At 39.9% G+C, this 14,402-nt stretch overlaps 1 protein-coding gene across 1 annotated transcript in view; it reads left to right on the forward strand.

Moving 5' to 3' along the window:
* The first annotated feature begins 170 nt into the window (after positions 1-170).
* hay (ATP-dependent DNA helicase hay) overlaps positions 171-14,402 on the forward strand; it is a 45,452-nt gene continuing 31,220 nt past the window's right edge. The window contains exons 1-12 of the mRNA XM_070532168.1: positions 171-337; positions 485-565; positions 704-828; positions 1,036-1,116; positions 2,162-2,317; positions 2,411-2,485; positions 2,597-2,713; positions 3,085-3,260; positions 6,515-6,586; positions 6,669-6,775; positions 8,664-8,767; positions 8,919-8,991. Of these exons, the coding sequence (XP_070388269.1) occupies positions 322-337; positions 485-565; positions 704-828; positions 1,036-1,116; positions 2,162-2,317; positions 2,411-2,485; positions 2,597-2,713; positions 3,085-3,260; positions 6,515-6,586; positions 6,669-6,775; positions 8,664-8,767; positions 8,919-8,991 (1,183 nt within the window). The 5' untranslated portion in view covers positions 171-321. The remainder of the gene's footprint in view (positions 338-484; positions 566-703; positions 829-1,035; positions 1,117-2,161; positions 2,318-2,410; positions 2,486-2,596; positions 2,714-3,084; positions 3,261-6,514; positions 6,587-6,668; positions 6,776-8,663; positions 8,768-8,918; positions 8,992-14,402) is intronic.

Below are 14,402 nucleotides of genomic sequence, written 5' to 3' on the forward strand. Positions count from 1 at the left end.
TTCTTTCACCGCACGAAGTTTAAGCGCTCTATGCCTACATCACCTTGTGCTTCGCTGTGTAAATCTGTTGCAGAATTGAAAGGCATGTAGCGCCCCTGCCGTGTTATTAGTGCAACAACTCTCAAGGAACGGCACAAGCTTAGAACTGTCCGCTTGGCCTTGCGATTTCCATAATTGAACATCAGTCGTAGTTGATCCGTGGACGGTGAACTGCGTCCCTTCTTGCCGTGCTCGTGCCGACACGCGGTAGTGCCGTAAACTATCGTGTTTGTCTTCCCGGCATGGCTGTTTAGTCACTGACTTCGCTTAAGCTTTGAGATCATGGGGAAAACTAAAGGTCAGTGTTTTAGACAGAATATATTTAGGAAATAAAGAAAGCAGCACTGCTTGTCATTGCTGTGTTATTAGGTTTTGCTGCGCTCTCATTGAATCGTGACCGTAGCCTTCAGTTTGTTGATTTTGTGCGTTTCCCCTTTGTTTTCAGGCGCGAAACGCTGGAAGAAAAGGCAAGAATTTGAAGAAAATACGACAGAAGAATTGGGTGATGACGACGATGGAAACGGAGGTACTGCTCGCAAATTTTGATCTCCGCACAGATAAATTCTTTGTTGGTAGCCGTAGCGGCTTTAATAAACGGTTTCGTCATTTTGTTCATCCGGTGTTGTTTATCCTTGCCTGTGTTCTCTTCGTGGTTTTTATGAAGATGGAGTGCCTGCTGCTGCTAGCCAGAAACTCAGCACCGCTGCGACGGAAGACGAATTCGGGGCCAAGGACTATCGTTCACAAATGGAGCTTAGGCCCGATCACACATCTCGTCCTCTTTGGGTGGTAAGGGGCTGAATATGTTTTGAGCGGTTTGAAGTTGTGCCTTTCAATGTCCCCTGAAACTGGTCTTATTGCCTGTAATCGCTTGTTTGTGCAGTCTAAAGAAGTGTTATTGTAACTTCCTAGATACAACTAGGAACGTGTACGTATCACACTGCATTGCCACGCCTGTAATTTTGCTAATTCGTTGACTTTTTGTATCTCCCACAGGCTGCTGATGGCCATGTCTTTTTAGAAGCATTTTCACCGGTGTATAAGCATGCGCATGATTTTTTGATAGCTATATCTGAGGTAAGCTGCTCTTTCTCGTTGGCTTAAGTTGTGAGAATTCGGCAGCGCTCTTATGCAGTTGACTGCACTACCACTTGGAGGGCTTTGTTTTCCCCAACTAAACTAATTAGTGATGTTTTAAGATAAGAAAAAAAAAGGTGTGTTACTACTCTTATTGAAGATTTCATGATGGCACTTAATTGAATGAATATTGGTGACCTACATCTGTTCAGCAATGCATTAAAAGAAAAGCTTCAAAATTGCTGGTGTATTGGCGTAAACATAACAGTGAAATGCTGCTGGATCTCAGTTGTATATTGTGTGTCGAATTGTCAGTTTACGCTATGCACATATAGAATTCAGTTTCAAAATTGGTAACCGTGTAACTTGCTTGGGACGGTTATTATCGTGATTAATTTCAGGTGCCTGTAAGGGAACAATGAAGAGGTATACTAAGTCATGACGGATTAGTACATTACAATTCTAAGGTGCCATAAAGGCCACTATTTCGTGCATGGACCTAGAAAAAGACAGCTGAAAGAAGGGTGGTGATAGCACCTTGAAGTTCCCATACTAGCACACCATGACATCATCAATTTTTATAGCATTTACTTGGCAATAAAAGATTGAATTACATTAACTGAGAACTCAACCTAGGGTTGCTTGAAAATCTGCTCCAGGCACAAAAACTGTGCAAGCATCTGTGAAATCACACTGATGTATTGGTCCCATCGCTAAAGATTGAAAGTCAAAAGCGGAAACATTGTATTTTCTTTTGTCCATGCAGAATCAAATCCCAGTCACCACGGTTGTATTTTGTAGCGGTGAAATGCAAAAACGACCATTGTGCCATGTAGTATTGAAATACTGCACTAATCTAACTTAGTGCTACTCTTTATTGTTTCTTTACTGTATGCAGTTAACTCTTACCACTTAGTCACATTTGTGTTTTGGAAACTCCCAGCCCAGTGATATTTGCATCTGTATTGTGATTGGTGCCTGCTTTGATGGCATTAAAAGCATTTATAACCACTGGTTCTGACATGACTGCACCTTTTCTTTACAGCCAGTTTGCAGGCCCCACCACATTCATGAATACAAGCTGACATCCTATTCCTTGTATGCTGCAGTCTCTGTCGGACTTCAGACGCAAGACATCATAGAATACTTAAGGAGGCTTAGCAAGACTAGCATTCCAGAGGGCATCATAGAGTTCATAAAGGTGGAGTAGAGCAAACGTCTTTGCTTACCATTGCGTAGCAAACCTTGGCAATTGACACATATTTTTCTGTTTACAAGTATATATTTTTTTCAGCTTTGCACTGTCAGCTATGGTAAAGTCAAACTTGTCTTGAAGCACAATCGGTACTTTGTGGAAAGTCCTTTCCCGGTAAGGGTTCCCTTTATAATAATTTATCTATGATTTATTTTTCATTCATTTTCTGTGGGTATCGTCAGCTTGTTTGTTTGGCGCTAACTAGTTTGTGAATGAATGTTTCAGGATGTACTCCAGAAGCTTCTCAAGGATCCAGTTATACAGGCATGCCGCTTAAGGCGTGACGCAGAAAATGACACAGATCTGAGCGTTGTCACGAGGGATGTCTTAAGTGCCACACTTGTAAGTTGACCCTCCACCAAGCAAAAACTCTGTGGAAACACGTAATTTCTATAACAACCTTATAGAAGTTGTACAAATTCTTGTGCATTTCCACTGATCCCTTTGTTTCTTTCAAGAGGCTTTCTTTTGGGGTGCAATTGAATGTCAGACATTATTTTTTTCAAGGTACCCTCTGTCACTGTGAAAACCTTAACTATCATAGTAATAATCTTAGTGTTCTTAGGGTAGTGTGCATGAAAGGTTTGGTATGAGATCACTAATTGAGGCACATTCATGGCTTGTTAATGTTTGGTAAACATGGAAGAAGTTGTCTAATGGATGATCATCTGAGCACTGCATAAAGGTTATCTTAACATGTTGTCTGTTTTTAGCCTACCAAGACTTACGCTACAGAAGACAAGGCTGATGACAAAGTTCAAGCGGCTAGCGTTCCTGATGACATTACTGCCTTTTATGAAAAAATGGAGAAGGATGAGGATGACATAGAAGACTCTCAAACGGTGTCATTTGAAGTCAACCAAGACCACATTGAAAAGTTGCAGAAGAGGTAGGGGTTGTGATCTTTCATTAGGAACCATGAAATACACAGGATGTGCATATGTTGTTCTGATAATTTTTTACATGTATATAAATGTGATCTAGAAATTCCAATAATGGTCTTTCTGCATGTTTCTTTCTCTCTTTTAGTTGTTTAGGGAAGGAGTGGAGTTGACCTATACATAGAAACTTAGCAATGAGCTGTATACATATCCTTTTTTTTTTTTTTGTAGAGGGCCATCTTTTTCTTGTTTTTATCTCTTTTCTTTTGTCATAAAGGACTGACTTTTAACTAGCTTGTACAAAGAAAACTGGTATATGGTCCAACTAGCATGGGTTATTTGTATGGTTAATTTAGCTCGATTTATTAAAATGCGGTGAACTGGACAGCAACAGTGATGGACGTTACCTACCTCAGTGGCTATGGAGTTCCAGTGCTGAGCTTTAGGTTGTAGGTTCAACTCCCTGCTGCATTTTGATGGATTCAGAATGCAAAAGTGGTCATGCTTAAATTTAGGTGCACTAAAAAACCCATGCGGTTGAAACTAATCCAGAGCCCCTCGCTATGATAGCGTTGCTCCTCGCTATGGTAGCGCTGCTCATAGCTGCTCTTTTGCTTTGAGATGTCAAGGTGGGGTTAGACTTTCGAAGGTGGTATGGAAGAATTGCAATCAGAGGAGTCATGAGCACGGTTGGGCTTTTTAAATTATTCCGTATGGTATCAGTTATAGTTGGGCTGTCTATATAGCTCGAAATCTTTTAAAAAGTGTACAGTGGACTCTGGATAAATGAAACTCACTTAAATGGAAATGCCGGATAAACGGAGTGGGTGTATCATATTTGGTTGGCCACCCATAAGTAAAATGTTTACAAACTTTGTTTAAATGGATAGTTTTTTTTTTCTTTTAGAATCCGGCTAAACATGCCTGGAACCGAAACTACCATGTACTTCATAGATAGTATGCTTCATACAAAACGATCCATACAGCAACCATGTAAAGTAATGATGCTGAACGGTCAAGAAAATGCAATCTATCAGACAGTCACAGTGTTATGGCGTCACCAGCTTCTATGCAGCGTTCACATTGCTTAGTTTTCTCATTACGTGCCTTGTGATGGCACCATTCAAATAGCAGAATCGCAATGTGCCAACACTGGCTGCAAAATTTTATATCGTTAAAGACGTAAAGCATGGCGAAGTTTCACATGAACTTCAAATCCCAGTCATGAATAATGAAAAACGAAGAAAAGATACACGCTGCCACTAACGGCAGCATTTTGATGGACTGGGTGCAGTTACATACGTCCCAACACAAACAAATATAAAGGGTACTGTTGTTATGGTTGTAGCATCCACGCGGCGCCAATTTTTCTATCAGTTGCCTTACTTCAAAAGGCAATACAGCAGTGGTTGCATCTAAAACAGGCATTAATGGCTTCGCAAGAAAGACATTATTCGAAGAGCTTAGTAATGTACACTTGTCCACCGTGGTAAAATTTAAATTCTCAATACTTTGCAAATAAAATTATTGTTCTAGATTATTGCTTAATTTGCTTATGTAACTTTTCATAAATTGAACAAATTCTTATGTCATTTCGAGTAGCGAATTCTACTGTATGTTTCTGTTTTTTCACAGATGTACCTTTTTCAGAACTTTTAGTCGCAGAGATGTAGGATTTTGCAAAAAGCAGAGTGATATTATACATTGAAACTAGAATTATACAGATGCCTAAAAAAGAATTATGGTAAAAATTTTTTCTCTTTATATAGCAACTGCCACTATCACATGCTTCCTACTTGTGTACTAAACTCCCATTAACTTATGGATATTCATCCCCAAGTATTACGTGGCACTAACTCAAATATTCACAAAATTTAGTTTATGTACACCCAACAGTTTGTCAGAAAACGATACCAAAGTGTCATTAAATCACATTCTGAGAAAAAGGCCAATAAAGTGGTGTGAAACTGCTTGATTTATCAAAACATCTCTCATAATTGCAGTTTATTTTCTGGTTATCATTGCCACAGCCTTTTTCTCTGTTTCTGTGGCCCTTCCTTTGCTGCTTTACTTTAGCTTTCAATTTTCAAGTCAGTTTGTTTATCCCCTGCAAGTCCATTGAGAGAGTGCACATGGAAACAAACAAAGGTCCAGGAATGACCCCTTGGTGCTTTAGCATGCTTACACTGCAGCATTTGAGCAGCACCAAAATATGGCGCATAATAGGTAATTGACAGACGCGAGGTAGGTACTCTCCAAAGGGCGAGCACCGCCATAAACTAGAGGAATGTATGAGAGCTACTAAGACCTCCCAAATGACTCTAAGATGCACTACATAGAAAAATAATGTTTCAGAGCCGAAACCAAACTCTTGATGTTCAGGTGTTGCAAACAGAAAATACTCACTATGTAAAAGTGCCTAATTTGCTGCCTAATTTTTTAAAATTTAGCATTCTCATCTCTCTCTGCTTTGAACCTAGTTCTCTTGGTCATTGAACAATGGCACACCTGCAACGAAAAAAATATAGGTACAGCAGATGGCAGTTTCAACAAAGAAACTGATATTTCTTAAAATTGTTAGAATGTGGTCTTGTTGATTATGCATATTTAGATACATAACAGGGCTGAGTAACGAAAGACAACCAAAAGAAATGCAACACTACGTCCTCCTGCCCCCTCTCTTCCTTTCGTTTGTTTAACTGTCTTTTGTCTATGTTGACACTGTTTTGCCTCCATGCTGATGTTTATTTTGCAGATGTTAGTGCTAATTGAATCTGTTCAGGCATTTGCAAGCGTTGAAGGTGCTAAAATTATTCATATAAAGTACTGTATTATTCATGTAAGGCACTTTTCTTTTAGAGCTCAAAATTTTAAAAGGTTTTTCTCAGGCGCATTCATATCAACATAGGCACCAGAGCAGGCTCAAGAAATGATAGCAAACGCAATGAAGGAATGCTGAATAAATGTTTCCCGATTGTGCCATCTGTGGTTCCATGCTCCATATAGCATTTTTGTACAGGTTCAGGAAATAGCCATTAGTCTGCGTCGTGTAAGACCTATACCCTGTGAAATTATCAGAAGATAAGGGTGGATCTTGCACGAGTAAATGTGGTACGAGTTGATTTGTATAGGAAGGTTGCTTTAGAAAAAGCCGTAATATTGTTAGAACAGCCTTTTATTTAAAAGATGAGGTTGATTTTAGCTTTTCATTGTCTATTGACTCTGGAAAAAGAAATGCTAGATCTTGGTTTTTCTTTTGCAGATGCATAGAACTTGAGTATCCTTTGTTGGCCGAGTATGACTTCAAGAATGACACTGTCAACCCAGACATCCAGTAAGCCTGTTTTGTTCATCACGAGCAGTTGGTTTCTTCTCATAAGGAATGCATTTAAATAACGCACTTCATTCACTTACAGCGTTGACCTGAAGCCATCTGCCATACTCCGACCATATCAAGAGAAGAGCTTAAGAAAGATGTTTGGAAATGGACGAGGAAGATCAGGGGTTATTGTCCTTCCATGCGGTAGGCTGCCTTGAGTTCTGTTAAGGCAATTTGCTGCTGTTCTTGTATTTGAAATCATATGTTGTAGTCGGTGACAATTGCAATGCTGGCTGCAGTATTCTCTTAATTACTTCATGTTTTGTTTCCATTTGTCTCTTTGCACATGACCGAAATAGTAGTACCTGTTTCGGTGGATTTAGTGAGTATTAGTGAACTAGTGCTGCGGTTGTCGAAGATGATTATACAGTGCACTTAGATTGGAATAAACATGCATTCTTCTGCTGTAGCAACAGCATTTACAGTTTTTATTGGAAGCCTCTCGTTCTTACAGCATGAAATACATAGTAAAATAGTGGTGTGCAAAAAGTTACTGCCATCTGGCAATACTCTTTTTCGCACACAATAATAATCTTGTGATTACTTCGGTGACAGGCATAACAGAATGAATGCATGATTGATATGCAAGTCCTGAGCTACACAGGCCTTCTGTCATACTTGTTTCAAGCTTGCAAACTTTCACTTGCTCATCAGATAGAGCACGAGAATTGTATTTACTCTTTCCGTGCCACAGATGCGTTTCGCTTGTCCAGAGATTTCACTATGTCTGCAAAGTGCACAATTACACGTGCTTTGTGCAACGGGTGTGACATCAATGAGCGGCACTGTGATCATTGGTTGAAGAGGTTATATGCGATTTATGTTCGCACGACATTGTGAGTACTGTGAAAAACTGTGGCCTTGCATTTTACAACCATTTTAAGTGTCGCACGAGGTGTTGCAACCAATGACGCATCAACGTGCCAGGCACATGGCATGCCAACAACTGGCTCACGGAAGCTGTTGTAACCACAAAATTGACGCCATGGCTTCTGAGATTAGGCCTCATGCCGTGGGAATACATGCCAGACCATGGGAACACCTTCAGCAAGCTGAGCAGGCTTGGCAACCGTGGTGCACCTACTTCTACTAATACCCTGCCGCTATTGGCGCCATTCTGTGACGTCATGGGAGAGTGGAATGTGGCAGCTTGCGCCGTGAAAATTTGAGTTGGGGGTAACTCTTATTTTGTTTGTCGTTAAAACTTTTTCTAGCCAAGAAACTGGGTGTGTGTGCATTACTTATCATAATTTTTTTTTTACTCTGTGTTTTTTTACATGCTGAGAATAGATCTAGAAGAAAAATGGTAGCTTGAAAAAACTTGCTGGGCCCCTTGAATGTGGATGCTGTGCTGCTAAATGGTGCAAGCATCCCAGAAAACTGATTTTAGGCAGGCAAGGTTAGCAGAATTGGTATGCAAGTATGGCAGGCCAGTATGTTGAAAACGGTGGAACCAAGTTAAGCGGCTGCAGTAGCGATGGTTGCCCCCTTCAGTGGTGGAATTGGTGCTTTCGCTTTCTCTCTTTTTAACGTTTATTAATTTCAATTAAATAATTAGACCTGGAAAGCTCTAGTGAGTCAGGTTCAGAGGTTCAACTTAGTATTGACAATTGGGAGCGAGAGTCCTAGCCTCTGGCAGCCGGTTTCATATGGACACAGCCTAACGAAAACACTTTGCCGCCAGGACCTCTCTGATTTCTTTTCCTCACAGCACCAGGAATGACTGGTCGCATGCAAAACAATAAAAACACGCTTGGCTTCTGTTCCAAAAAGTGCCAAGCCTCATATAGACTTTTTCTCTGTTCAAGTCTATCTGCAACTTAAAAACATGAAAACTGTTATAATAACAGACAAGTGACAATGAAAAATGAACTGTTGATATTGTAATAATGACAACTGTTCACAATAAATCAGTCATAAAATTGGGAAATTACTTTGGTTTTCTAAAGGAAAAAAAAAGTGGCATGGAAAGGGTTGATGAAGGTTCTCTACAGGGTTAGGAACGACCATGTAATGCCAATCTTGTGTGCAGGTGCTGGAAAATCGCTGGTGGGTGTCACCGCCTGCTGTACCGTACGCAAGCGATGCCTTGTATTGTGTAACTCTGGCGTGTCCGTTGAACAGTGGAAAGCACAGGTGAACATCATTTGATTTTACTGGTTACTGGCAGTTGTTACTTGTTAATTTTTCATTGTTGTTGTTGTTCTTGGCTGGTTTAGCTTCCGTGTACTTGTTTAGCTTCCATGTGGTTGGAACTCTTTAGTAATTCTATTTTTAATTGTTGCAGTTCAAGATGTGGTCAACAGCAGACGACAGCGTCATTTGCAGGTTTACATCAGAGGCCAAGGACAAGCCTATGGGTGAGTAAAACACAATGCACTTACACTGGTTGGATTGGCAGCCATTGTTTTCTGAAAAGGCATTCTGCTATTGTGCTCAGCGGAATTTCAAGAACAGTGGTACTTACCAGCATGCATATTGCACCTTCATAAGGATATTGTATTGTGCAATGTAATGGCGACATAATCAGGAATGCTTGAAGTTCGATTTTTTTTCCTTTTCATATGCATGTGTTTGTTACAGGTTGCACGGACAGCACATAGAGCTCTGACTGCATCTTGCCTGCCACAAATCACATGTATTGAGCATACCAGGACACTTGCTGTATTGTCCTAAAGAAATGCAATAATTTTGTTTTCTGTCACCAAAGCACTGAAGGTCGAGGCAACTTTTCAACAAGTGGATAGTCGCACGCAAGTGGGTTAACATCAGTTCGAACAAGCATGTACAGTATAAATGTACCTTTAAACTGAAGGGGGTACTTAAAAATGGTACTACTGTACCTTGTTTGTGCACTTTCCTACGTAATAATAATTTTGAAGGAGTACTGACACAATATTTTGAGGTCAGTGTAACTTGAGAGATTGGTTTCTGTGAACACGCACGTCATCTACAAAATATCAATGATAAATGTAGCTTAAAACATATTTAAAATCAGTTTTAAAGTATGTGCATGCAGAAAATCACAAAGCACGACAACTCGCAACATTGACATCAACAATGTGGCTTTGTAAACATCCCGGATCATAACAGTAACAGCGCTACGTCACGAGTTTGGTTGGCTACCATGCTCCTTGCATGTTCTCTTGCTCATCCCACGACCTAGCCCTTCATCGCCACACTCTCAGTCTGCCTCTGTTGTAGTTGTAGTGGGATGCTCCCAGTGTCGCTGCAACAGTTTTTGCCATGCTTGTTGATGTGTTCGTTGACTGAGCTGCACTGACCCCCCGCAGAACGCGAGTACAGCACAATGTTGGGTGCATAGTGCGTCGTTTACCACTTCCCAACACATTCAGGGCTGGGTATAGCCATGCATAGGTTTTCTTGCAACGGCCCTCAGTGGCAGAAGTGAGTGTATGCCACTGGACACAAGGAGTGGATCCTGCTGAAGAGCAAGCTGCATTTGCTCACCTCATTTCAAGTGTGAAAGGAAAAAAAAAGGATTTTCCACTTATCTCTGCTTTGCCTTACTGAAAGTTTGCAGAAAGATCACAACAGCGGCGAAGCCAGCTGTTGCCAAGGCGGCACTAGCATGGACCTGTGTTGCCACCTATTGTTAGCTGCTAAAAGCAAAGCAATCGTTCCGGCAGGATTGCCACGTGGGCAAGGCGGTTGGTTTGAAGATGCCTGCACCTAAAAGTGGTCGGCAGTGACTCCTGTCTGCAGAAAACGGTTGCCACGTAATGACAAAACAAGGACGAGGACACAACGAGGACATCGTGCTTCATGTGTGTGCGTAGATTGAGAAGAAGAAAAAAATAGCAACAATGAGTCTCACACGCTGGCATTTGCGTCACAGTTTCGTGCGATCACGCGACCAGCTGTGTTTACAAACCCACTGTCCTCTCTTGTTGCTCTCAGAAATCGAAACTCGGGACTCATTGCTATAAACAAGGCTCTAAATAATTCACTGGCTACTTATTACAACAGAAAAGACAAGATCCAACATTTTGTGTCAGTGCTCTTTTAAAATGGCTGTTCCCACAGTAAGCTTTTGATTGCGCCATTCAGTCTGCTTTTATTTCCCTCATTACAAGCTTTTGTATCGTTTGAAAGCCATTCAGTGAATATACCTGCTGCAATATTTATTCAAAACAATTCATAATACTGAAAACAGCTAACATTCAAATACACACAACTGTTATTTGTGGATGACATTGTCTGTTATGCAGGCAGCTTGCTACAAGGGAAGGAACAAGCATGTATAGCATGTATGGACAAGCTTGCATTGCATGGTTTCTGTAATCAGCCTCAGTTTCAGACCTCCCAATTTTCTCTTTCTTAATTATTTTCCATTGCCAAAATTATCATTTTCGTAGCACTAATGTGAAAGCCTGACGTCACTCGTGTAGTCATACAGCGAATACTACTACCTGGGTACGATTTCACAGAATACACTGTAATATAAACTTAGGCTGAAAAAGCATTTGGCATATCAGAAACATCTTATTTGTTGTGAGGTGCCTTCCGTGACCTTCCAGGTGTGGGAATGGAGTCCCCACACATCGAGGGTCAAATGAAGTCCTTTGCTTCACCACACTTTGGCAAAGCACATATGCTGGTGTCGCAGAAAAGATGAGCCTGGTAAAAGTCAGTGAGCATGCTTGGCATGCTTGAAGCAGTGCAGCACTGTGTTGATATTTTAAGCTTTGAGATATCGGCAATTGCATAAAAATTTTTTAAATAAATATTTTGTTTCTTATACTATAGCATTTCCTAAATTTATTGTACAAAAGATAATTTAAAAACTCAAAATAATCGCTAAGATATATCACTAAAGAAAGATCTACCTTCGGTACTAAAACTTCCCACCATAATAACAGTAAACACCATAAGTAATAATAATACAATATTTTTAAATAGAACTTTGTAAATAGTTTTTATACTACAAATAATTTATAATACTCACAGATACAATATATTTGATAAATTATGATAATAGATTCACAATTTAGCGATTATATCTTGGCCTGTTGATATACCACCTAATATCCCACCGGCATGATTTGACAAGAAACTTTGCTCTTGAGTAATTTCAAGCTCTGGGATAGAGGTATAATCTTTAATGGTCCATACAAGAGTGATGCAAGCTTAATCAAAACACTATGTTTAAAGACTATAATAAACTGCGGCAATAAGTTATGAAATAATGGTCCAGACTGAGATTCAAACTTTTGTTGCCAGCCCTACTACGCAATTATTAATGAGACTGTAGCAGGTTGTAAAAATCTCAAAATTATCTGGGCAAAGCTAATTTTTTTCAAATATTCTCTCTAAAAAATCATTTGAACTATATCGACTTAGAATCTTTAGCTCGTGATATTGAACTATCAGGTGAAATCACAACTTTTGGAGTTGATAATCAAATAGCTGTTTTCTTTTAATATTTAGTTTATTCTTTTAGATAAATTACAATGATATAACCAAACGAGTAATTAATTTAGTCGAGAAAACTTTTGCTGCACAAGTAGCAGATTGCGACTGAAATTTCTTTAGCGTGTTGCCTATTTTCCTGATATTAATCCAATTAAGGCATTGCGATAGCTGGGTTGGTGGAACTGACAGTGCTTGCACATACATTGTGAGTATGAAAGAAAGCGGCGTTTTTGTCAGAGCGCTGTCTTGAAGGAATCCATGTGGCTTTGTTTTTCACTTCACCTGTGCAAGCGAGGTCAGTTGAAAAAGCTCATTGTTCTAACTCTAGTCGTCACCACTATACTTCGCATTTTTTTTTCCAGTTTTAATCAGATCACATGCTTTCTTTGTTTTGTTTTTTTAAGCATTTGCAGTATGTTATCTTCATTTATTTTCATAAAGGCCTGCTGCACAGAGAAATTCAGTGTTATCATGTAGAAGTTCCAGATCTTCAATTCAAGGGAGTTGAAGAAACTAGCCAGTAAAAAGCACCAGTAAAAGCAGTGATAATGAAGCAACAGCATGAAGAATATATTTGTTTCATTAACTGCTTGCTTTTCTTGTGCAATGAAAACAGCACTTTATTTTTCTTGGAACAAGGAGTTGAATGACCTCAACAAACCCTATTTGCCCATCATTGCCACACTTTGCCTCGTCAGCTATATTGCTCATTCAGTTTGGAATTGTACTTGACCTGAGTTGGTCTAATTATGGATAACTGTTTCTTGAGGAAAGTTCCGCAGTGGGCTTGTTGGTTGGACACACTTAACACTATTGTGCAGAGTGATGAAGGGACAGGACTTGAGCGAGAAAACAACACACGACACCTGAGCGCAAAATTGTGCTCAGGTGTTGTGCGTTGCTTTCTCGCTCAAGTCCTGTCCTTTCATCGTTCTGCGCAACAGTGTATGCTTCTTAAGTATTGCTGTAGGGCTGACGCCAAGCTCTGTGAATTACTGTAAGAATGTTCTGAAAGGTGTTTTCGAGAGGAGATAAGTGTCGTTTCGTACATTTTATGTATGCATATAATAGCTTTGTTATTTTTGTTTCCTTGATGATAACCACTTAGGCTATTCTCGTAATTCTTTAACTGTACATGTTAACTTTATCTACTTTTAGGGATTTTAAGCTGTACAGAACCACAGCATTTGTTGTGCCAAATGTCATTCGCTACAAATGGCATTAAATTTTCTCTTTGTGGCCAGGGCATTAGTAATTGCGTATGCAAGAGATGTGTTTGCTATGGTCATATTGCACTGCCTGTATCTGTACCCACATCTTCAATGCCTTCAATCACAGTAACTGTAAATGTTCACTATACAAGGGGAAGCCCAAAAGCTTCTTAATTTTTTTTTCTTCTCATTACAGATATGCATTTATGGTTTTGGTACAGCTGTAACTAAGAACTGGTCAAAATCTCATGCCTCGCCTTAAGATCATGGAGACGAGAGAAAATTCTGGTAAAGAAACAAGTCGTATTCGAGTAACTTTATAATGGTTGTGGAAAAAAAGAAAGGAACACTGACTCTGTTTCACTATTTTTTTTTTTCTCGTACAAAGCAGCAGCACATTTAAAAATTACCAAGAGCATCTGGAGTAGCCAACTGCTTCTCTCCAGGACATCCACAAATGGCCTTCACATTTTGAAGTGGATGTTTTGGTATTGATGCATAAAGGAAGTCGTGCCCTAGTTCGATGCCTGCAGTTGCACTTGCAGCCCAAGTAATGACAATGGCAGACAATTGCTTTAACATGTGCTGTATGTGGCTATTAAGAAGATGAATTACGCAGATGAGCACACCACATAACGATAACTGAGCTCCACTAGTAGTAGTAGTAGTAGCACTAGTAGATTTTTTCTACCCTTCCTCTGTGACTTGTGGCCAGATGCTTAGGAACCCAATGCCTTTATTTCCGTGGTATTCTTGCCAAATATTAAGAAATCAATCACATTTTCTTCAAGCGAAGAGGGGAAGACAGGTTTTCAGGTTCAGCTGTTATGTACTGCATTGAAAACAGAACACATTGTACACTCTGAAAACTTGTTTGCTGAAAGTTGTATAGAATGTCTTGAGCACATCATGACAGGGGTCTTTTACCCTGTCTTTGTTCACGGTATGAACAAAGGCAGGCCCCTTTTTTTATTTCAGTTTTGGGAAAGCTTTGAGGAAACAAAGGACTTGCTTTTCCATGGTAGTAGTTCAGCTTACTGGTGCACCCAAAACACCACCCTATCCCTCTGATCTTACTTGAGCTGTTTTCTTTGCCTTGGGATATGAAGGTGCTATGCTGTCAC

The sequence above is a fragment of the Dermacentor albipictus genome, chromosome 1 (genome assembly GCF_038994185.2).
Source record: "Dermacentor albipictus isolate Rhodes 1998 colony chromosome 1, USDA_Dalb.pri_finalv2, whole genome shotgun sequence".
Lineage (NCBI taxonomy): Eukaryota > Metazoa > Arthropoda > Arachnida > Ixodida > Ixodidae > Dermacentor > Dermacentor albipictus.